The 25,313-nt window shown below is 37.6% G+C and overlaps 1 protein-coding gene across 1 annotated transcript; it reads left to right on the top strand.

Annotated features, from left to right (window-relative positions):
- Positions 1-22,991: 22,991 nt before the first annotated feature.
- Positions 22,992-24,950, top strand: LOC589130 (G-protein coupled receptor 54). The gene is made up of 2 exons (XM_030977225.1): positions 22,992-23,123; positions 24,178-24,950. The coding sequence occupies exons 1-2, from the start codon at positions 23,024-23,026 to the stop codon at positions 24,870-24,872; spliced, it is 795 nt and encodes a 264-aa protein (XP_030833085.1). The 5' UTR covers positions 22,992-23,023; the 3' UTR covers positions 24,873-24,950.
- Positions 24,951-25,313: the final 363 nt, after the last annotated feature.

Genomic DNA, 25,313 nt, shown 5'->3' with positions numbered 1-25,313 from the left:
ATTGGTATCCTATGCGGGAGATATATATTAAAAGCAAATAGTAAATTTGATCATCATTAATAAACGATGGGGGAAAGGGCATTGGACCCATATGTATCCTTGGGGAACACCACATTGTATGGAAAATGGTTCTTATCCTTTTTATTTTCGACATTGAATTTCAAGACTATGACAAATAAACACCCTCATAATGTTGACTCAAGTAAAGAGAGAGAGAGAGAGATCTAGGTGTAATTTTAATAGCAACTTTTACTTTTGTCCTGCAACATATTGAAGCAGTAGACACTTTGCTACACTTCCATCGATAGACTTTCAAAGCAACCCGATGGAAATGTTTGTCACCTTAGAGGTGCCACCTCCGTGACCACAGAGATACAGAATTATAATAAAATGAAAAATAAAGTCTTAATTTCTACCTTCTGGCTTAATCCAATACTTTTTATTGCATTGGTCGAGATGATTTAATTTGCAGTCGCGGTTGAGAAATCCTTTAGGGCTTCCTAAACTGTTTTTCATGTAAACTACGGAGAGAGGCGGGAAAATAGCGGGAAAATGAAAGAGAATATTACTTTCCCGCTGCAGGCTTATTTTGTCTTCAAGAAAGAGTCTAAACACACGGCCGATGAACGAGAGATATCGAAGGATACGTGTAGTCTGCTGAAAGCCAGACGGGCGTTATCTCTGTGTTTGAGTTAAGGCCCTACTGGCTCTGAGTATATTATGTGATATGACAGTTCGTCCATAGATATTGAATTATATTTGTTGATTTTGGTGACAACTTGGAACCATCTTGGCTGGTAGGAGCGGCTGAAGAGGAGAGCTACATGTATTCTAAAGTGAACAGCTGCGGGTCAAGCACTTAAAGAACCCACTCGGTCGATCGGTCACGATACCGGAAGTCTCCTCATTCGAATCTGTCAATCTTCTCGAATTATTCCGGTTCACGTGATGTGATCAATCAGCGCGCATTATAATAGTCACGTGACATAATCAATCAGCCCGTGTTCGAATACTCACATTCATAAATAGCACTGTGTACTATATTTTCATGGTTTGGCACACGTCATTAGTTGCGTAGGATGGCTTCATCCATTGGCGGGAAACCGATTTGGTGTGGGGTGTACCGCCTCACTGGGGTGTGTGTGCGTGTGTGTGTGTGGGGGAGGGGGTTACTGATCTTACCATGGTTATGACAAGCGGGAGAGCAAGGCTATCAAATGTGGTAGGGTGAGAGAGGGAGTTGAATCATCTTCTTTTCATGTTGCCTCCCCCCCCCCCTGTTGTCTCCTTACTTTGCTGTTGTCGTTGTCCGCTTTTAAACCATCCAAGTGTCCCGCTCCCCTCGTATCTGCGCTATTGCGTGTCTTGTATGTATGAGAAATCGAGGAGATTACTTCTTTTTTTCTCTACTAAAGGTACAGTTTAGCATCCATGTAACAAAATATAACTTTTTATTGATTTCTCGATTACTCGTATCATTTTTTCTAGCCATTCAATATAACATTTAAATATGATAGAAATAAGGCTTAAAAGTACACCTGTAATTGAAATTTCATTTGTGGAATATAGTTTTAAAAAATATGACAGTTTCCCTGAATATAATATCAATAACCACTTTGACATGATCAAAGCGTCTGTTTGACCCCCCCCCCCCCCCCCAACCCAGGCCTATTCTGTAGACTCTGAGAAATGTCTAAATTCACGATTCATGGACCCAAATAGCTCAACAGATTAGTGAATGACCAGCTACATCCCCCGTTTTTCGATTTCAAGCTTTCAGGGATCACTTTTTATCTGCATTTGCAGGAAAAATATATATTCCAAGAATTATAAAATTGACTGAGCATACATGATAGCAATCTGAAAAATAGAATCATAACAACTTATGTAAAATAGACACTACTGCTTATTACTTTAATATAAAGGAAATATGCAGTAACAAAGTACATCAGTATTTTGTGAAAATATGATTATCAGATCATGAAACGGAGACTACTTCTAAGTGTATTGTGTAGTTCATATTTCAATCGTATGTACGTCATGTTTAGTCTTTATATTTGAGTGGTTACACTTTAACCATGTTTATAATTGCTTAAATCTGACCACATTCGAATCGGTATATAACCATCACAGATCTACTTTTAGCCGAGTATAGGGGAAAGAGAAAGGATGCTTCCTCGATTCAAGTCTTGTTATAATTCAAGAGGCCCTGTTTACAAATGGGAGATATTTTGATGCTATTCTATAGCATCTGCAGCTGTAGTCCTACTTTTCACAGCATGCATTTTTATAAACAAATTTCATAGTTTTCGGTTATTACATGTCAATAAAGGCGTAAAGATATTGAAATCTCTTCTTTTGTACTACGTAAGAATGTATGTGCCCATACACGTTGATAATATATAAACGTGCGATCATGTATAGTGCGATTACTATATAGTCTATACTTAGTCTCATTTAGCTCATGTTTATTGTGTTTTAGAATTATCAAAATGTATCATGTCTATGTATTCTATTATCATATCATACTTTGTTTTATACATCTTTCTGTATTGTATTGTAAATATGTTGTGCTCTCATACTCCTGAACGGGGTCGATAAAGTCAAATACAATCTTATCTTATCTTATCTTATGTTTAATTTTTATATGGAAAATAAATGAACAGCATATCAAATGAAACATAACAGTGATGTAACACATACCATCTTGCATTAAACTTTATTAATTGTGTTTTGATAATGGAAATCTTTAAGTGGGGATATTACCTGTCAATTAGTTTGATCAATAGGACTTCGTTCAATATTTCAGAAAGTGGTGTCTTACAAAATCCCATTCTACGTCACTGTTACTATGACAACTTGACAAAACAAGACCCATAATCGCATATATGGGGTAATATACCGGCTAGTATGGTGCATTTGTTTTCACAATTTCCCCTTAATCAAAAGTGATAAATTGTGTTCTTAAAGGAAAGGGGTTTGACTGATAGTGCATTTGAATTTGTTTAATTGTTTTATTGGTGTTTGAGTTTTGCTCGAGAGCTTTCTCGTCTTTACGACTGGGAAAAGTGCTCGTCGTATTTCGTATCCATGCAACAAGAAAATTCAAAGAGTCCCTTGACACTAAATAATATGTTTTGTTTAACACCCTTACCCTAAGTCAACACTTACTTTATCATGTTTGTTTCTATTTGGTTAGTTTTCCTTCTTCTTCTAAGAAATGAAGTAATGTCACATAAGGAAATAGGAACACATTTTGTTCGCAAACTGTGAAATGATGTGACATATGCGCCGGAAGTGGGGGGGGGGGGAGGGGCAGGGGGGGGGGGCAGTTGCCCCCCAGTAAAAAAAGTGGGGGGCAAAACGCATTTTTGCCCCCCAAAATGCCCCCCCCCCCTCAAAAAAAAAAAACAGTAAAGGAGTAAACATGGTTTGTATTTTTAATCCAAAAGAACGTAACAATAATAAATACCTGAATTAAATCACATATACAATTCCATTCAAAGAAAAAGGAAAGTTTACAGGAATTAAATTTCATAAACATTGCGCATGCCACCTATACGGTATTTTAAATGGAGGTCTCTATGATAATAATAATAATAATAATAATAGCGATACGCGCATATCGTGGACATATTGTGCGAGAATGGGAAAGCATGTCCGTTTTTTGTTATAGGGGTGAGAAGACATGAGCCCCTGAACGCTGGCGTACTGATGGGGGGGGGGGGTAATGTATTTCTTATTCGAAACAAGTGATTTACAAATGTTGATGTTGTGAAGTGATTTTCCGGCATTTTTTCTCCATTTTTTTTGTAAGTCATACCTTTTTATGCGTTTGTTGGAAAATAAGAAATTCCCACATCACAGTCAGGCAAAATACGCTTATTTAGAAGCCTTTATGTCATGCTTTGCAAAGTGGCTGGGCTCGAGCCCCCCCCCCCCCCCTCCTTTTTTTTATAAAGTATGTTAAAGAGAAAAAGAAAGAAAGACGGAGAAAAAAATAAGTGACCTGCCAATGTCACAAATAAGGTATAAAAAATGCTCATCTGACCGTAATTAAATGCTTAAAACCCCAGAGCTTACGGGGGCTCCACCCCCGGACCCACCAAGGGACCTAAGGCGGGCCCCCGGATGCTCATCTGACCGTAATTAAATACCTAAAACCCCTGAGCTTCCGGGGGCTCTTCCCCCTGGACCCCACCAAGGGCCCTAAGGCGGGCCCCTGGATGCTCATCTGACCGTAATTAAAAACCTAAAACCCCTGAGCTTCAGGGGGCTCTTCCCCCTGGACCCCACCAAGGGCCCTTAGGCGGGCCCCTGGATGCTCATCTGACCGTTATTAAATACCTAAAACCCCTGAGCTTCCGGGGACTCTGCCCTCTAGACCCCACCAAGGGCCCTAAGGCGGGCCTCTAGATGCTCATCTGACCGTAATTAAATACCTAAAACCCATGAGCACCCGGGGGCTATGCCCCCTGGACCACACCAAGGGCCCTAAGACGGCCCCTGGATGCTCATCCGACCGTAGTTAAATATTAAAACCTCTAAGCTTCTGGGGGCTCTCCCCCTTGGAACACGTCAATTGCCTTACAGAGGGCTCCTGGATGCTCATCTAACCGTAATTAAATACCTAAAACCCCTGAGCTTCCAGGGGCTCAGCCCCTTAACCCCCTGCCGAGGCTCATGCCCTGGACCCCACGCCAATTTACGCTCTACCTGATCGATAATACTCCTCTTTGAAAAACGTTCCGCGGGACCTGCATGTAACGTGTAAAACTGGTGGTGATCCAGATTTTTCGTCTGCCCCCCCCCCTTCCGAACTTTTTTCTCATTACGTCACTGCCCCTGGAAAGTGAGCCCCCTGGAATGTTTGCCCCCCCCCCCCAATCTCAAACTGCTTCCGGCGCGCTGTGATGTGACACATTTGGGACTCGGAGAGAATCGCATAACCTTTACAGAGCAGTCTCTTTAGGGGGTTAAAAACACATTTAGAACCCAGAAATACATGCATGCTGTCAAAAAATTAACATTCTTGCTGTGTGTTATTATTTTCTTTGGAGTATAAGGCATGATGACGTTTTAACCATTACATTCGATACCGCCTAAACAAAAAAGGTGTTGTATTGTCTTGCATGCGACCGACCTAAAAATCGTGAAATCTACGGTCGGCTTTTAAAAAAAAAAAAAAATACCGTTTTTTAGAGAAAAAAAATATTAAAGCATTCGAAACTGAAAAATATCAGCCCAAAGAGGAAGAAGAAAAAGAAAGTTAAAAAAAAAAGATTTCCGACCGACCGACCCATGTTTTGGCACCTAAATGGCAATTCGATATCTTTTTGTTTAAAGGCCTAATGTGCAATTATTTCATTATGTAAACATTGAGCGTGATCTCTTGACAATAAGGAGTCCGTTTATGTGTCAATAGTATACATGCACGATCATTTTCACTCACGATTTTTTTTAAAAGCAAAAGCCTGTTTACACCCATCGTGCATGCATCAACGGGTTGTGTTCTGATTCGAAGCTGTTTTGATGTGGTAATGGCTGACGAGAGCGCCAGAAAGGCAGTGCGTAAACCGATCCGAATGGCAGCTTCCGCTATTTCACGCTTTAGTAATCAGAATTCATGCAAACATTATTTCGCGGTCTCTGTTCCTGATTGATGTTCTTTCTCCCAAATCGAGACGAAAAAATAGTTTTGTTATAATTATGTGTCGTTTATTTATTCATTTCTGATATTTAGACAGGGTGACTCAATATCACCAATAATGGTGGTCTTCCATGAGGCCCTGTTAAACATTATAAGGAACAATAGTTTAAATATTTCATCGCTTAAATAATTTAATATGGTTTATGGAATCTCGGCCGGGTAAAGGAGGTCACTTGTTTCTTAAAATAGAAGGCAGAACAAATTCTCCATCATTTATCATTTTCACCCCTCATCTTGACATGAGTAATATCAATGATTTATATCAATCATTATCTCATGTCTAATTCCTCGAAGTTATGATAGGATATGAGGGCATGATACCCGGTATAATGATAACCTAGCCAATATAATTTTATTCTTCTTGGCATCCCATCTTTCATGTAGCAGCCCCGGCTCATGAAACTCGACCTTGATAACGAATTGCTCTGAAATAATTGAGAAAAATGAGAAAATCAGACTGATGAAAGTTTGAACTAAATTGGAAAAGCAACAAGAAATGTACGATTTGTAAAGGGGATTCCAAATTAGCTGAATCAGTAATGTCACTGTTATGTAGTACCGGGCAACTTTCCAATTTGTCCCAACACAAATTACTCTAATTATGTCACTGTTTGAAAGTAGAGAGGAGGATCTTTTTTGTTTTGGAGAACCTGTAGTAATGTGCAATCCTTAGTATTTTGAGTAGTAATTCAAGGAAAATAAGGCGATCAGGAGGAAAAATAAAGATTATGATATTTAAGTATGAGACAAATGAGTTGACCGTGAAAACGTCCCATACCATTGACTAAAGTGCCAATTTGAGATTCGCATAGATTTAATGATTTCATATTTCAAAACTTCATAACATCCTTATTCGTTGCTCAATCGTTATCAAACTTTCGCCATTCGATTTCTTTTATATTTCTGATTGCACACAGATAAACTTATTATTAAAAAAGTGGGTTATTGTTCAAAATAATACACAGAAGTGAGAGCATTAGTAAGATTTACCCACACAAGGTACCTTTGGAACTAACGCCAGAGGCGATATCCGAGTGCGATTGGTCTGTTTTGAAGGTACTGAGTCCAGGAAATTTAACTACGGTAATGCCCGAATAAAAAAATTATGTGTTTTATTTGTTTCATAAAATGATTTTGTTATAACATGATTTTACTAATAGCCGGTCATTAGTAGTTTGCTAATGATCGCTGACCAGTCATTAGCAAAATTACGTGTGAAGCAAAATAATTGCCTGGTCACGTGTACGGTCTCAATCGATTATTTGATTAGGATCCGCTTCGTCATCTTATAATGCCCTTTAATGCGTTATAGTTTTCACCAACTAACTATTGTAACTTTTCAGCTCTCCGGCGTAGTTTAATGAATAGTCAAAATCTCGTATATCCATTCTGACATTTAATTCGTTGTTAATTTGCATTATTCTCCCTCGAATAAGGCGTATTATGGGAAGTAAATACCTACGACTGACAGTGGACGTAAACTTGATTGATACAACACTGACAGAATACATCCGGAAATACACAAGTAATACCCTCGAGGCTCGAGCACCACGATTTTCTTACCTGTTTAATTATAATGCCGATTTCCAATTTTCTAAGGCTTTGTTAACATTTCTGATTCTCCGGCCATGCTTTATCTCAACCTTCGCGATCGCCCTGATCGCAGACAAACTTTTGGTACCGTATGGGCAGCTATATCGTCTGTTACCAGTGAAGTCGACCATTGAAGTCGTTAATTGGAAGAAAGGTCATTTATCTGCAAAGTCAAGTAATATTGTTGCTACTTAAAAGTGTGCCATATTTAAGTTTTAAAAAGATCCCCGGTGCCGTGTGATAAGACGACATTTTGCTTTCCATACGGTATTTTTTTCTCTAGGTACGGTACTATGGGGCGCCAAGAGTGTGAGATAAGAAAGACATGAGCACTATACAAGATCCCTTATTATTATTAATATTATATGCTCCAAAATATAAAGATTGACCAGTTTTATTAAAAACATTTTTTCCAGCCATGGCCTGCATTGACTGAAAACACCACCATCCATGCAAACGTCCGAATGTCAGAAAATCAAATTTGCTCAGCAGTTACCATGGTTACCTCACTCTAAAACTCGCGGGGGTATTTCAAAAACACCGAAAGTGCTCTTGCAATCAATCCTAACTTTAAAATTAGTTTCAGTTAGGTGAGGCAGAATAGATCTTTATCCCGAAGTAAAAAGTAGCACGTGAAGTCCTCCTTCACCGTTCCATGAACCCTAATTCAATTCAATGAACTGTTTGACACTTTCACTTTGTATTTGTGAAAGGTGAAGCCACAGACCCAAATATATATCTTGTTTTTCTCGTCGAGAAGAATCAGAATAGATCCACTTAGAAAGTTGGTTCCAAAAAGGAAGAAAAACATTTCATTCAGACTTTAGAGTCGTTATAGCCGAACTATATCGATTTACAGATTCATTCATTTTACCTGTTTATGATAAAAAATAATATTCCGCTTATATAGCGCTTAATACAATGCCTCTATTAAGAGCTTTACAGATATATTATTACACCGGTCATTGGATTCAGTGCTGACCCGCACACATTGTGTGCACAATCTCCACTCCCTGTTTATCTATTCATTTAGTTATGTTCTCACTTAGATATTAATTTTTCATCTATCCGTCTGATTCTTTGCTTATTTTTTAAATATTTTTTTATCGAATCTAGCCCACATCATATCTGTATACAGTATCATGTATTCATTTATTCATTCACTTATATTTCCTGTCTATTCAATCTTTTATCTTTCAGTTATATTCATTCCTTCACTTATTTAGTTATCTAATATTTATTTATTCATCTATTTATCTATTTATTTCTTATTTCTTTATTCACTTTTTTATTTATTAATTCATTTATCTGTTATTTATGCAACATCTATCTATCTATTTATCTGCATGTACATTTCTAATAGTTTGGTTATGTAGACAAGGATGTTGGTAAGAAGGTAGGGACTAGGAACTTTACATCCTTTTTAAAAGCTTTCAGAGCCGAGGACCTGTTTTTACATCTTCCAAATGTATGTCATAATAACCTTTCTCGAGTAAGTTGATATTTTGGAAAGTCTTTTTTTAGCTTGCAACTCAACATCTTAGCTTTCAAGCGTGAGTTCGTATGGTTTTTTGCCTTCTTTTGTAAAACTGTTTGTGTGCGTTTTTAAAGGCACTGACTGTTATCTAGAAAATGTCAACTTCTTAATGTTGAATTTGATGTTTGTCTTATATTCCTTATCTTCCTATCAGTTACATATTACTACTACTGGACTGATTGTTCATGGCTTCTGTTCATTCATATTAAACTTAAAGATAAATATGAGGTCAATGACCACCCCCCCCCCCCACACACACACACACCTTTCACTCTCTTTCTCCATATGTTCTCTCTCTCTTTCTCTCTCTCTCCTCTCTCTCTCTCTCTCTTTCTCTCCCTCTCTCTTTCTCTCCCTCTTTCTCTCTCTCTCTCCTTCTACTCTCACACTCTCTCGCACTCCCTCCTTCCCATTCTTACTTGCTCTCTCTCTCCCCCTCTTTTTTCTTCCTTCCCCTCCTCCCCCTCCCCTCTCACTCCCCCTCTCTCCCCTCTCCCCTCCCCCTCTCCCTCTCCCCCTCCCCCTCTCCTCTCTCTCTCTCTCTCTCCTCACACCCTGTCTCAAACAAGCAGGCATCCCTACGGCACGTCAATGAATCTACATGACTGTAGAAGCATCACCTAAAACCACACCAAACCAAAACAAGCCAACGTGTCAAATTAGAGTGACAATGAGCTGCTCCTCGAGGGGAAGAAGAAGCTCGAATATACCATTTTAATCAATTTACAACCATTAATCCGCTAGGCTTGACTGACTGGCCGAGTATCAATGTCTATAAAAACGTTCGACCCATGTCCAGTGATGTTTGGGAAAGATCTTTTGAGGCATTTCGCGTATCATTGGACTTGACGTTTCGGGCTGTGTTCATATGAGATTGGATTCCAGCCGAGAATCACGGCGTTGAAACGCTAGGGTTTGTAACATAATATTAATTTTAATCTGTTCGGTTTACGCCAGGTTTTAAAAGGGGGGAAATGTGATATCTAGGATTAATTTCCTTTTCTAAACCTTGACTTTGTTTTTTTACTGATATTTTTTTTTTGAATTTCTGCATTCAAAAAGATACAAATTCAAATTCAAAGAACGAAAATTCGAACAATAACAAATACAATGAATAAAATGTTTACAAAAGTAATCAAATAGAAAATCATGTACAATTACATCCTACAATAAACATGTACGAAGCATACAAATGAGATAGAAATGTATAGTAAATATTTTCCAATAAATTAGAGAGGTAAGAACGCAGGAGACCGCCATCGTGAGCGGTTAGGCTGGAGATGGATGAATTCAAACTACTGGTTTGATAATGGGTCACACCTGTGTATGAATTGCGAATGAACAATGCAACTGATAAGGGAAAGAGTGAGGATGTGTCCTTCTACTACGTTTCCTTTCTTTCTTTGTTTCTTTAATATGTTCCCTTTTCTACTTTTGTTTGCTTAGTTTTCTAATTGTCTGCAAAGTGCAGAGAAAGTGTGTTTCAAATCTATACGGTAATCGGTGTTTTATATTCCTAATTTAGACTCGATAGAAACCATTAAACGCGCCAAAACTGGCTTAAATATCTCACTGCTGACCACTGATGTGTCATTTATACCCAAATTACTGATAATTTGACAATACAAAAGGGAATCATGTCGGGATGAAAACAAGTAAATCGTTAATCATCTGACATCGATGCCTAGTTTAGTCCTTACGTTACCCTGGAATTACTTTATGCCTTGTCAGAATAACCCTCGATTAGGAATAATCTAATCACAGTACTTTGGAATACAGGCACGGCGAATACTTCCTCTTCATTATCTTTCCCTCTTATGACAAAACTCACCTTTTCCACTTTTTGTTCTCTTTCCTTACCTTATTTTTCATGTCACAAGGCAATTTTCTATTTAGTTTGGTTTAAAAGTATTTGTCTCTCTTAATGATTTTCGCTACCTAGCTCCCCCTTTAAAAAAAATTTGTGGCTAATAAATCATTCAATAAGTCAAACATGACAACATAAAGATTGGATATACATATACCCGGCTAGGAAGGGCGTAAAACGATATACCGCACCCCTCCATCTTTGAAACGGCGAGTATTTTAGAGCAGTTCTGAACCTAAATGGTGTGCTGTAGCCCTTTACTGAAAATTCGCTATTTAGGGGGTTAGGTGCCCAGTTTAATAATAATAATAATAATCCGTTTTTTATATAGCGCACCGATCCAACGATGTGCCTAAGCGCTTTACAGATATATTATTACCCCGGTCATCGGTTTCAGGCTTACCCGCACACAATGTGTGCACATTTTCCACTCCCTGGGGAGCATTCCAGCCTGTCGCCATTTTACAGGCGCACACTAATTGCTCGTTCAACCACATGAACGTTCGCATCCTACCGGGTACCCACTTAACACCTGGGTGGAGAGTAGCAAGTGCAGGTAAATATCTTGCCAAAGGATATTAGTTTTTAGATAATTCGTGGGGATGGTCTCCCTTGATTTGTTTTACTTTGGGTATGTATCCCCCTATAGTTACCCCGGGATCGCCGCTCCCACTGGTGATCCTAAACAACATTGCCCATCATTTTGCATAAAGGGATGTATTAGTTCGAATGAAATCTGTACTAAAGCGTCGTCTCTAAGTCAGTAATACTTAAAAGGACTTGGTAACATTGTTCAGATGAGAAAAATGGTGCTAAGGTAGTGGCTTCAATGATAGATGTATAATTAAAGATAATCTGAAAGTTTGAGCGAAACAGACCATTACCGTCGAGCAACTCATCCTCTCCAAGCGCTAATAGTTCTCCTTAGAACTATATGCTAAGAAAGATAACAAACAGTCCTTTTCAGGACTACACACCCCCAAGAAAGATTTCCGAGTCAGAGTCCTTTTCAGGACTCCTCAAACCTCTCTCTCTCTCACACATGGTGCACCCGCAAACCTACTGTAGACCATTATTAATGATAAAAATTGGGAAATGATCTGATGGATTCCCATGGTCATCTTAGTATTATCTACTTTCTGTTTTGTTTTTACTTTCTGCTTTTTCTGACATTTTCGTTCCCCCCCCCCTCCCCCTTGAGTCCAACCCTTGTCGTCGGATAACATGTTTTTCGATCTTAAAGCTCGACACAGGGGACCCTAACACAACGTGATTGCTTTTAAATTAACGGGAAACGATATATTACGCGTGGCTACAAAAGTAATTCCAGAAATAAAATGGCGAAATCTCACCTAAAGCTATTGGTTTCTAATCATGCTTCAATCTCCGCAGCATTCTATTATTTATACACCTTGACTTCATTTATGTTTTATTTTCTTCAAACCTTGTCATTTTGAGATATAAACGGCTGAAACAAAATCAGACATCTAAGGAAACAACAATAACTATCTTTGTGCATTTTGTTGCTTGAACATTGTGAACTGTGTGAATTAATACACGAAGGGAAGAAAACAAAATACCTGAGGTTCAAGTTAAGATGAGCATGATGAGCTTACTAAAGTTTTGACAAGATTCGGGATTTACACTTCCCTTCCCGTGGGGAAATGAAGCAAAAACTTTCAGTTTGTTCGTGTCTTATCGTTCTTAGATATTGATGACTCTGATCCACGGCTTTACAATCTTATGAATTGCTGAACACCGGGATAAAATGCCTCCGACCTGTTTAGATTTATATTCTGCTGTAGGTGCTATGATAGTATAAGATCGTGCTCGCGCATATCAGCTATCGCCAGCCATGCCACTCACTCAGGGCGTAATGATATTGGATGGAATTTTGAACGATGAAATTGTCTAGCGATCGATCTTGCATCAATCAGATAAATTTCATCCGACTTCTCCGAGTTTCCCGCCAATTTTCTTTCTTCCCTTACCTCTTAAGATTGGATCGATTGTGCATTTTCACAAATATCTCTTTAAACAAATCAAACGAATAAATACATTCTGAACGGATTATTTGTTGAACATTTTGAATTACCAAATTTCGACCAACCGTTACCTCACATTACATCTACTATCATATATCTCTACCGTGTGAGTCAAAAAAAGAGATGAGTATGAATTTACAAATAGTACCAAAACATAGAAGAAAAAAAAGAAAGAAATAAAGTGAAAGGCGTAAATATTCTAAAAAAGAATGAAACGCCGATAATACCAAACAACAACAACAACAACACAAAAGAAAGGTTACACCTAGAAAATTGCTAATTATTTAAAAAAACATCTATGAATAGTAATCATACATCTTATGAAAGAGTGTTTTATCCCAAATCAGTTGGTATCATTTTTGAGTGGTATGTGTTCACGCTTGGATGAACAGGAGGTATCGTTTGCGAGAGTGTAAAAATCGACTTGTGCCAAAGTGATGCCTACAGTATGTACTATGTTGGGATTAGCCGAGTGAGAAAATGAATTGAATGTTAATGAAATGCATAATTGCATATGCTTTTTGCAGAAGTAAAGTCACACACACACACACACACACACGCACACGCGCGCACAAATGTTCTTTGATATTTGATATTCGATATTTGATATGCGTGGCACGATTCATTTTGTTAGGAATGTTATTTGGATCTTATTGTTTTATTGAAATATCACATAAGCAACTTTGGCGCCAGTCGATTTTTGTAAATTTTTTGTTGACTCACACTGTAACTATAACACGTACACGATTAAAAAATCAAAAATTATGAAGAAAAAAATCACTCGAAGCACTCACCCGTGAATGTAAGAAATTGCATGAGTAAACCTCTTTATTATCTCATTTCATCAAAATGGAACCTCGGTCCATTTCACAGAAAAGGGGAAACTTACATTCATCCATTGAAAGGAAGGATTTTGTGGTTTTGTCTTGAGGGATGACACTGACAGCATCATGGAAACGTAAAGGGAAAGGAGACTGAGACGTACTTTATTTCGATGCGATCCCCTGATGTTCAATTTCCTTACAAACAATGGCCTAATGTATTCGCTAATGCATATTTAATGGATTTAGAGGAAAGACAGGGAATAAGCCATCGATTTCTTAAAAGCTGCAATGTCCCTTGCGACTTAACATTATTACTCCACTACTCAAACTTGATTAAATAAATTGCAAAACCGGCCATCGTATTCGTTTGAATCTAATTCCGTATTCTTCCTCATTTCTGACGAAAATTATGAGGGTATGTTGACCTCAACTACAAGTTAGCAGAATCACATTTACTTTGTTCCTTGTAATGATAAGAAATGATACAAAACAACAATGACAATATATCAAGTAAATATCATTATGTATAACGCGAAGGGTACTTAGAATTATTAGTCATTAGACTGAAATTGAAATATCAGAAACCGGAGTGATTTTCTGAATCTCCATCGTGTGTATATGGTTGATTGGAAGTGACTCGATAATATTGTTGAAGGTTGACGAAGAAATTGCGTAATTTTTGTATAAAATTGTATTAAATATATTCATTATACTGTACTAACCCACTAACATGCAAACACTCGTGAAAAATTCTCAAAACACAAAGAAATTTAAGATTTTCTTTGAAGGCGTCACTGTGCGACACACACTAACAGTACATTCTCCCAACCATTTCTGAATTTTCCCAACTGCTTTCCATGAAAAGGAGAATAAGACAGGCTTTAAAAAAAAAATGTTTCAACACTTAATGTCCGAAAGGGTATATAATTATATAGAGCCAATACATTGCTTTGTGACGATATACATTCACCTAAAATTTAATAAAATTGTAATAATATACATGTAGGTATATGACATTAATGACATCTTGAAAACTATGGCCTATGTATTGAATTTATTATCATACTTAGTATTGTTATACATGGTGCGTCATGCCTGATTGTGTTGTCAATAATAATTTGAGTTAGGTAGCGACTCAATTCGTGAGGGGTCGCAAGCGATTTTTCTTTTGTAGAGAGAGCTTTAAGAACTACACATTCTCACTGTTTTATCCATCTTATCTTTTTGTATTCAGTATACTCTATATTCCACTAAAGGAGTATGATTAGAATAATACTGATTAGGTCGTAATTTACTAGCAAGGGAATGAAGAGACAATTATTTGCATCATCAATGGCCTAATTATGTCAATTATTAGTCTAGGTAATTGGTCTAGATACCTGTTTTTTCTCCGATTTTTCCACATTTCGTTATCCTTGCTTTTAAGCTGAATAACACTGATTACGCTATGACATAAGATGCGAACGAAATGGTTATCATTCTCTTCCTGTGTAAGAGTTGATGACAATTATTGAACGAATGGGGGGGGGGGGTAGCCGTGGGAGACTTGATTTGCGAGCGATTGAAACGAACGAGTGTTCATTCTACTTTAGGATATAAAATGCGAGCAACAAACTCGAGTGAGCACCTTTTCAATATGCTTGTAAAGGAGGAGCTACAAAATATGCTAATAATGGAAAATGAAATTATGTTGATGTTGATAATTGATTGATAACGATGATAACAAGGATGATGATAATCAATAAATCAACTTAATCTAACTTAAATTGTGCTAAAGATGACTTATTTCATAAAAATAGTAGTACGACATCATTTATTTATTTGACATGTTTAGAGAAGACAAAATTCATGACATGGATTTGAACAGATGAGTTTTTAACATTACTTTGAAAGTGGATATAGAAGGAGCATTTTGGATGTAGGACGGGAGGCTATTCCGCAACTGGGGGCGGCTATAGAAAGTGCTCTATAAACATGTATCTAATTGAATTCAGTTATTTACATTATGAAATTCAGTCTTCTTTCTTTCTTTTTTTATATTTATTTTTTACCCAGGACCACAATTTGTGTTGGGGTGATCGTATTATGCCACTCATACGATACATTCCTCACATCCCAAGGCATCTTAGCCCTTTGCTTCAAATAATTCATCACTCAAGTGAAAGTAAACAACATAATAAGACAGAGATAGTTTCTCTCTTCACACCATCGAGAGCAAAAGATTGTTTGAAATCTTCTGCCACGGTTTCTCGATGAAAATACTGACCTTTCCAGAGTCTGAATCGACTGATTACTCTTGTAAATCGTAACCTAAACAAAGTGCTCTATAAACATGTATCTAATTGAATTCAGTTATTTACATTATGAAATTCAGTCTTCTTTCTTTCTTTTTTTATATTTATTTTTTACCCAGGACCACAATTTGTGTTGGGGTGATCGTATTATGCCACTCATACGATACATTCCTCACATCCCAAGGCATCTTAGCCCTTTGCTTCAAATAATTCATCACTCAAGTGAAAGTAAACAACATAATAAGACAGAGATAGTTTCTCTCTTCACACCATCGAGAGCAAAAGATTGTTTGAAATCTTCTGCCACGGTTTCTCGATGAAAATACTGACCTTTCCAGAGTCTGAATCGACTGATTACTCTTGTAAATCGTAACCTAAACAACCTTCTGAGTCACGTGATGGCTAACGAGCTGCCCAATTAATAGTGTGCTGACACACAATCCTTTTTAGATGATAAAGATGCGGTGCTTTTAAAGAGAAGGTCGAGTTTTTGTAAAGTATGACATTTCCAGCTTTCTCGATTTTGTTTTACTACTATGTGGGAGAATATCAAAGTAGCAATGTTAGTTCAAAAGGGTTTGAATTTTACGACCATCTCCTTAATTTAATGTCCATTCCTTTAAATTCACCACCATCCCCTTTAAATTTCACTACCATTCACTCTGAATGTTATGTCCATTCTTTTAAATTCCGCGACCATTTCCTTTAAATTTCACGACCTTACCATTTGAATGTCACGACCATTTGGATCGAATGTCGTAACCGTTTATCATAATGGAAGATCTGTTTTTTGACCATCGGCATACGCAATAATTCGTTAAGTAAAAAAGGAGGGAAATGTCGTTCCAACCATTTCATAGATTTTTTTTTCGATGTTGGTCAAAATGACCGTGCATGGGCTATGACCTTTATGTTCGTTTTCTTCTTCTTCTTCTTCTCCTCCTCCTTTTTCATGCTTTTTTCATTTTCTTTCTTTCTTCTTTTTCTTGTCCTTCTTTCTTTCTTTCTTTCTTCTTCTTTTTCTTTCTTTCGTTATTCTTTTCCTTCTTCTTCTTTTCTTTGTTCTTCTTTCTCCTTTTTTTTCCTCATTTCCTTCTTCTTCATCATCATCTTCTTCTCCTCCTTCTTCTTCTTCTTCTTCTTCTTTTTCTTTATCATCATCATCATCATCATCTTCTTCATCTTCTTCTTCTTCTTCTTCTTCTTCATCATCATCATCATCATCACCATCTTCTTCTTCTTCTTCTTCTTCTTCTTCTTCTTCATCATCATCATCATCATCATCATCATCATCATCTTCTTCTTCTTCTTCTTCTTCATCGTCATCATCTTCTTCATCATCATCATCTTCTTCTTCTTCTTCTTCTTCATCGTCATCATCTTCTTCATCATCATCATCTTCTTCTTCTTCTTCTTCTTCATCGTCATCATCTTCTTCATCATCATCTTATCCTTCTTCTTCATCATCATCATCGTCATCTTCTTCTTCTTCATTATCATTATCATCCTTATTCTCCTGTGTGTGGTACCTCACCTCGAATATGCTAAATCATACACTTATGTATTTGCAGTTGCTTATTTGAAATAGAGAAGACGAGTATTCCGTCCTGGCCTTTATAAAATTATATGAGAATGAGATATTAATATTTTTTAAATTAAATTTCAGATTTTTAGATTGGTTTAAGATAAATTTCAAATCTTTCAATCATCAAAACAAGAGAAAGCTTATAGAATGTGATAGAAAATGAAAATATTTATTTTTTTAAATTACTGATGTTCTGCAACTCACATTCGCTCCATGTCGGGTAATTGAGATGCATTTTTCAATATGCGCAAATGAGATTTTTCAAGCTGCATTCAAAGCTCATGAAGATCAGACGGTATTACTCTTCTAGTCTTTATTTTAAAAACAATGTCTTCTTCAAATCGACCTTGTACTTTTAGATCACATGATCCGGTAATATGTTTCATAAATAATAATCTTCTTCAAGAACTGCATTAGCTTTTAAGATATTTATTACCAATTAATCGTATTAATGTCAGTGCATTCTCGTATCTCCTTCTCTCTCTATCTCTCTCTCTCTCTCCATCTCTCTCTCTCTCCATCTTTCTCCATCTCTCTCCCTCTATCTCTCTCCCTCTTCCTCTCTCTGTTTCTCTCTCTCCCTCTCTCTCTCTCTCTCTCTCTTCCTATCTCTCTGTCTGTTTCTCTCTCCCTCTCTCTCTCTGTCTGTTTCTCTCTCTCTCCCTCTCTCTGTCTGTCTGTCTGTCTCTTTATCTCTCCCACCCCCCTCTCTCTCTACTGTTGGTAAATTCCATTTATTAATTAGTTGTCAACTATTGTTGGCTTTATGTAGAGGGCACTGATAAGGCACTGCACTCTGTCTTTTTCCTTTTAATTTCTCTCATCTTCCATACATGAAATGAAACCACTTTTCCTTGTTTTCCATTTTTCTGCACAGAATGCACTTCATATGCTTCACTGTTGTAAATGTCAGTGACTTTCCAATGGAATTTAAGACTTTTTTTATTGACTTTATACACTTGAAGGTTTTTATTCGTGACGTATTGATCGATTTTTCTTTCTTTCTTTCGGGAAAGGAATAAAGAACGTGTTTAAACATGTGTGTAGACTGTAGAGTATCAGCGACATCGCTGAACAATTTCATATCGGAGTGTTGAAAAAATGAAAAAGAAAAAGAAAAATACAAAGTAACAATTGGAAGACCCTTCAAAGGTAGTGTATCCCTTTTGCAGTCAAAATCATATTCTGTAGAAATTTAAAGCCATAGGTCAATCTGTCGCTTACCTTTACAAACATATGCTTGCTTTCAAAGGGAAAGGGTAAAATAAAGATAGGCCTATCATCGTTATACTTTCTTACTCGTCCAGTAGACGACCAGTGGTGTATAGGCTTTATGTCAAACACACTTATTTTACAAATGTATTAATTTAATTCGTTTTGCGTTATTTCTGTACGATCTCATTACACAAAATGAAACCTAATACGTTTGAGGGTTTTTTGACATACTTATTAAGTGGAAATTTGGATAGATTTCGTGACAGCATTTAACATTTAACCAAGAATGAGGACGGTATAAATGTTGTGAACCGAAGTTTGCTCCGGTGACAAATGCTTCAGGTCATATTTTGTCAAAGCGTGCAAGAGTTTTATAAACCTTTAATAAATGAACAAGTGGATATATTGCAGGTTTTGACATTCCATGATGATTCAATATTACATTTGCTGCATTAAACCGAGATAATTAACATCGCAGCGAATGCTACTGTACATATCATGTATTAAACACCTAATCGGGAACAAGTAAGTGGGATTTCTTAAATTGAATTTAGCGCCTGTGGCGATAACGTAATTAGATCAATTTGCAAGATGTGTTTTCAGGTTAACTTGCAATATAATGACTATAGCGCCTACATGTTACACTTGAGGGGAAAGGATTATGTTTACAACTAATATCATTTCAGTAATGTGTTCCAAGTGTGTGCAATTTACAGGATTGAAATTCCCCTCTTGAGCGTTTTTACACAGATTTTTAATGACTGTGAAATATTGAGAACAACAAACAATCGCTTGAGAATGATCAAGACGATTTTTGTTTAAAGGAAATTCACTAATAGTTAGATTTCAAGGACGCAGAAATCGTGTCTTGCCTTAAAAAATACGTCACACTTTTCCATCTGACTTTCAAGGATATGAGAGTGTGATAAACAAATCCTTTTTAAGAAACAAAAATCTTGTCTTGTCGCTCGAAGCCTTTGATTCAACATGTTTCAACATGTTTAAGGTAAATTACTCTTTCAATCAGGTTAACTGATTCAATTCGAATGAGAAGTGTTTAGGGGATGGATAATTCTACAATACTTGTTACCGCACGGTGCATAGGTAGACAATAAATAGATGAAGAAAACATATTTGAAAAGTCAGCCGTTATAAACATTTAATATTGTCCTCACAGTTTGCTCATTTTGCAAATCGAAATGCCGAATGAAGGATGCTTGAATTAATGTTTAAATCTTTGATATAATTACCTTAGATAAACAATGAATTCATAATAGTTTTTATCGATAGCTTTGGCAGTGTTGGGTGAATGCATAAAACCGCACGGTAGTCCGGAGCAGGGGGAATGCAGTTTTCTATATTAAAATCACTCTTTGTAAAAAAAAAATGAAGATCAATACTTCATTACCTTGTTATCTCAGCGTTCAGCTATGGTATTCCTCAAATACATGAAAACAAATTGCGTTTACCGAGCAGTGACGTCATTATAGCGGATAGAGCTTCCCACTTTTGTGGTTAAAGATACTGTTTAGCTTTTTGAGTGAAAACGGAAGAACTGCATTGCGCAAGCAGCTATCTAAACTGCTTGTGAAAAATGAATTCACATTAAAGGTAAAGACCAGTTATGGTCATGCGATTGCATTGTGAAAGAAACGTTGTGGAATCGATCAGAAAAGGTTGATCATCTAGCATCTAGCATCTGCAAGGTTCTGGAATCATCAAAATGATAAGAAATTTGGCCCATTCTTCGTAAAGTTACAAGCACTATACACAGAAAGATGTATATGGGACTACCCTATATCTCTCACAGACAATGAGAGAAACAAATTTACCAAATATATGAATTAGTAGGCGGTTTCCCGGCAAATTTGTTATCATCATGTATTAGTCAAAACATATTCTTTCACATGATTGGTAATGAGAGCTTCCATTTCATTTTTTTGAAATTGGGGCGTTTCCAATACTGGTCTTTACCTTTAAGTAAGGCAGAAAGATCATCTTTCAGCATAGAGTAAATCCCGCGGTATTTGTTGTTCAATTCGGATGTTTATTTCATCAAACTTCTCAAATGACAACTTGCATATAAAACACAATCTTCGATTTACGTATTAAGGTCAAGATATCAATATAATATTGCAGTAATATAAACTTGATAGGCATATAAGTGATATAGGCCTATACATGTATAATATATTCCAACAGCGTTTACGTGTATAGTATGATTTGTTTAATGGAGCATTTAGCATTGCATGGTTCAATGAAGCGTTTTTAGGCAAAATCATGCACAGGAATCTATAAATTTTAGACCCGTCACTGAATGAAAACCATTTACCTAATATGCTTTGTGTACTTTGCAAACTATTTTGACTTCCCTATATCATTCATTACAATAGGTACATATACTTCGATCGGGGAAACAAAAAATGAAAACAAAAGTCTTGTTTCTATTGCCAATTGGAAGAGAAACACTGATTCAGTATGCCCAGATAAAATCATGATCATTCACGGGTAAAATCTGAGACATGGGACGTTTGAAAGGCAAGACATATTAGACACGATTGGATGCCACCTCAAGCTGTAAAGCTGAAATCGACCTCGACTGATTGCCACTTTCTTAGAAAGAAAGCATCTGTTTGGAGCCAGAAGGGAGTTAATTAAATCAGGTACATTAACACGGAGTTATAGCGCCCTTCTGACTTTAAACAAAATGGCGATGGAATCTGATCTAATTGCCGTGAACGAGGCGCGAAAGAGTTGGGAGAAGATCGACGGAGGAAGCCAGCGGGGTCGTATCGCACGTAGAGGCCAGTCAAGAAGACGAAGATGAGGTTGGCGTGATTACCATTGGGAATACCTGAAGGCCAATTTCAATTCCAATTTGAAGAAAACCGTCTATGATGTAAGCGGTGCATGTAGCAAAGGGGGCAAGAGGCAGCTGCCCCCACTCTCCCCACCCCCATTACAAGAACGAAAATGGATCTAAAAGTACCAAAAAAGAGGGAAATGGGGAAGAAAATGGGAAATTAAAGAACAAAAGCCGACATTAATGTCTAACCCCACCACCCTTTTTCTAAATCCAGGATTTAAGGTGCTAACGTATATATATTTTTTAATATAAGCGATGGCCCCACGGTATGCAAAAAAAATATGGTTTTGATGGACTTTACCTAACGAGGAAAAAACAGTAATAGCATAATGCTATTTCTTTTGAATTTGTCAAATGAATTCGATCTGGAGAGTCATGAAAGATCTGAGATCTTTATGACCTATGTATTCTTTTCATCTCGTCGCTGCTTAAAACTAACTTGATTTTCGAAGTCTGGGTGTCCTTTCGTCTTATTGGGAAATTTGTTTCTCTTGATGCCGTCGGAGATAAGCCTGAACGCGAATGACGTTTTCACAAAGCCAGACAGCGTCTATCCCAATTCCATTTCAAATATCCCAGTGGCTTTATAATTATGCAGGTCAAAATGTGTGGTGTCCATCTGAGGTCCTTACCCCTCGCAAATGAGGTCAGAATGCTTGTTGCATGATTAATATGTCTGGAAGAGGGAGGGAAGAGATGGTTTTGGTTTGCTAAGCACGTTTGTCGGAAACACTCTTACTCTGTTCATCGACATTCCTTCCTGCATCATCGAGAATCATTTCAAATCCCTTTGGTAACAGGTGAGGGTTCTCACCCTGGAATCAACGCCTGAAACAACCATTTACGAGGAAATATGAAAGCGGGGGTGTTGTAAAATGGGTCCAAACTTTGAGGGAGAACAAAAAATTTTGCTTTGAAAATGTATGTCTGCACTTAGATGGAAAGTACACTCTGATATGAAGTGGATTTTAATAGGAGCAGAAATATGAGAGAAACACGTCAGTGAAGGTTTGTGACGTATTTCGGGAGGTTCCCTCCCATTTGCTCTGTACTCGAAATATTTCAGAATTTTTTATTTCCCTAAAGAAAAGTTCAATCATAGATGCACTATAATAGGATCATACAACATGATTATGTTGTTTTTTGTCAACTCAGCATCGTGTTTCATATATATTTTGTAAATGCATACATGCATATTAAATAAATGTCATGTCAATATAAACAATCTATATTTAGGAAAGTAACGCGAGGATGAGTAAGACAGAATATTGTACACAAAACTTTAATCTTTTAATTATCGTGTTCTTATTCTTGCTTCATATAGGGTTTGTTATTTCTGATTAATGAAAGTTTTGATTATGTGCCCTAAGAGAGAAGCACATCCTTCTTAATTATCCCCATTCTTTTTTTTTACATCACAATCTTTATTTTCTTTTGATCATCCATTCCAGGTAACTGTGCAGGCATCGAGTGCGACTCTTGTTGCCATGACAGCGGACCGCTACCGCGTCATCCTCCGCCCAATGCACTCACTCCATTCGAGGACGGTAACCAGAGCTAATGCCATCAACTTTGTTATATGGATAGGTGCGTGAAGCTTAGGGAGTTGAAACCGTGATAGAGTGACACGTCTTGGTGTGGGAAAATACACGTAACACAAACGGACTGCTTCCTTACCAGTGTCTTAGCATCGGTCGAGCTATTGATGGGGGTGGGGCGGGGGGGGGGCAGGGGGGGGGGGGGGCCACTGGAAGTATTGGGGACCACCGATGTTAATGTGAGGATGAATGATAAACAAGACCAATAATTATTGGGAGGGGTAAAAAGGAGGTTCTATCGTGTACTTTTCACAATTCTTTTCCTCATCTTCCTTTCTTTCTCTTTCATTTTCTCTTTATTCCCTTATTTTCGCCGTTCATTTACGCCATCTCAAATTTATCAGTTGAGGCACTGACCGGGAGTGGTAAACTAGCACCTAAAAAGTACAAGGACGTTCGAATCAAAGACGAGTTGCTGAGGGCGTCCGTGGGATAATCAAATCATCTCTTAATGAATTATATCAAATAATACTTGAAGAAAGGGATAAACTGTTTTTCTTTGCAATGGATGAGGAAGGGCTAATTGTATAATTCTGAAAATGATATGCGTTAACATTAGTGACGCCACGAAATGATACCACGGTTCAACTGAAACAACCTATATAACCGTCAGAAGCTTCTTGAGGGGGGGGGGGGGGGGGGGTGGGGGGACTGTTCAAGTGAATGTGCCAATAACTTGAATAGGAATACGGGATGATAGATTAAGGCAGAAAATAGATGTGCATGCAGGACAAATATAATGCCAGATTGCCCTCTCAAAATTTAGCTACCCTCATGGCGTTGTACCAAAAGTTCCCTTGAAAATAGTGATCGTCTAAGCTAGAATACAAACCAAGTACATACGAGAAAGATATTAATAAAGGAAATCCGGTGATTATTATGTTGTGCCTACATTAAACCCAATAAGACCACACTACATAGAATACCTTCTTTCAGCATTATTGTCTTCTTGAGCCTCTGTATTTTGTTGTTGTCGATTTCTCGATCCTCTAAGTTTATAATAGTTTTTTCCCTCTCTCTCTTCTTTTTGTTTTTTCTTCTAGCTTCCTTCATTCTCCACATCCCCGCCATGTTACTGATGGAAGAGCACAGCGCCCCCGTTCAGGGAGACAAGTTCTGCGGTGCGCGTGGTTTCAGTACAGGCGGCCAAGGTGACCAACAGAAGTGGCTGTACGCTTTCCGTGCCTACCAAGTCTATGCCAAGCTGATCCTCTATATCCTGCCCTTCATAGTGATGTCCTACTGCTACCTTCGTATTCTGAGGACTGTCTGGAGTAGCTTTTACCTGGCTAGTATGGCTTCGGAAGCACAGCGCAAGAAGCGATGGAAGGTCACCCGTATGACGCTCCTGGTCGTCATCCTCTTCGGCGTCTGCTGGGGACCTATCCACGCCATCAACCTAGCGACGTCGTTCCAGATCGACGGCGAGGCCATGCAGAGCGTCCATCTCATGCATTTCACCTTCTTCTCGCTCTGTCTCGCCTACTCCAACTCAGCACTCAACCCTTTCCTCTATGCGTTCAGCGGGAGGAGCTACCGCGAGATGCTGCTCTACTCATTCCAGTCGAGGAAGACCCGTCGAAAGTGCTCGAGTGCATTCACACGAGGCACTCGACTCTACTCACCTCAGCAATCTCTAAACTCTGTCGAACCTAACAACTCTGAGAATAGAAGGGTTAATATCAGACCTATCCTCATTAGAAAAACGTTTCAAACGCTGCAAACGAACTCATTATGAACTTTGAAAAATCTCAAAAACACTTTATAAATTTGTTTTTAAATCATTATTCACAAGGATGTCTATTTTTGAAGTATTTATCTATACATAATATTATGAATTGGTTTGTATCATGATTCCGCATTGAATTCATGTCATTTCAATTATTTCAAAAGTTTCAAAGAAATCTTCATTATAGGCCTATATTTACCAGCAGCTCTGGGTAAAAGAGACTTAGAATTTTATAAAACTATTTTCTAAAAATTATCCAAACCATTCTGTTGAAATTGTGGAGCAATTTAGCAGTTTTCTAGCGGAGAGTAAATGATGCTATTTGGTTATTCCACACACACAAACACCTGTGTTTTCCAATTATTGAAACAAGGGGCTTGGAGACTTTTGTTGTTACAAGACGCATAACAAAATAAACTCTCATTTTGCTGCTCAGGCATACGACGACGA

This window comes from Strongylocentrotus purpuratus, unplaced genomic scaffold, assembly GCF_000002235.5.
Source record: "Strongylocentrotus purpuratus isolate Spur 01 unplaced genomic scaffold, Spur_5.0 spur5_scaffold_9, whole genome shotgun sequence".
Taxonomy (NCBI): domain Eukaryota; kingdom Metazoa; phylum Echinodermata; class Echinoidea; order Camarodonta; family Strongylocentrotidae; genus Strongylocentrotus; species Strongylocentrotus purpuratus.
The sequence above is the reverse complement of the archived record's forward strand: the minus strand, read 5'-3'. Positions and strand labels throughout refer to the sequence as shown.

Bases quoted from the DNA above. Each gene is read 5' to 3' on its own strand.
- LOC589130 (XM_030977225.1), top strand. From the start codon at position 23,024: ATGACAGCGGACCGCTACCGCGTCATCCTCCGCCCAATGCACTCACTC. The intron at 23,124-24,177 runs GTGCGTGAAGCT...TTTTTCTTCTAG, and splicing joins CAACTTTGTTATATGGATAG to CTTCCTTCATTCTCCACATC.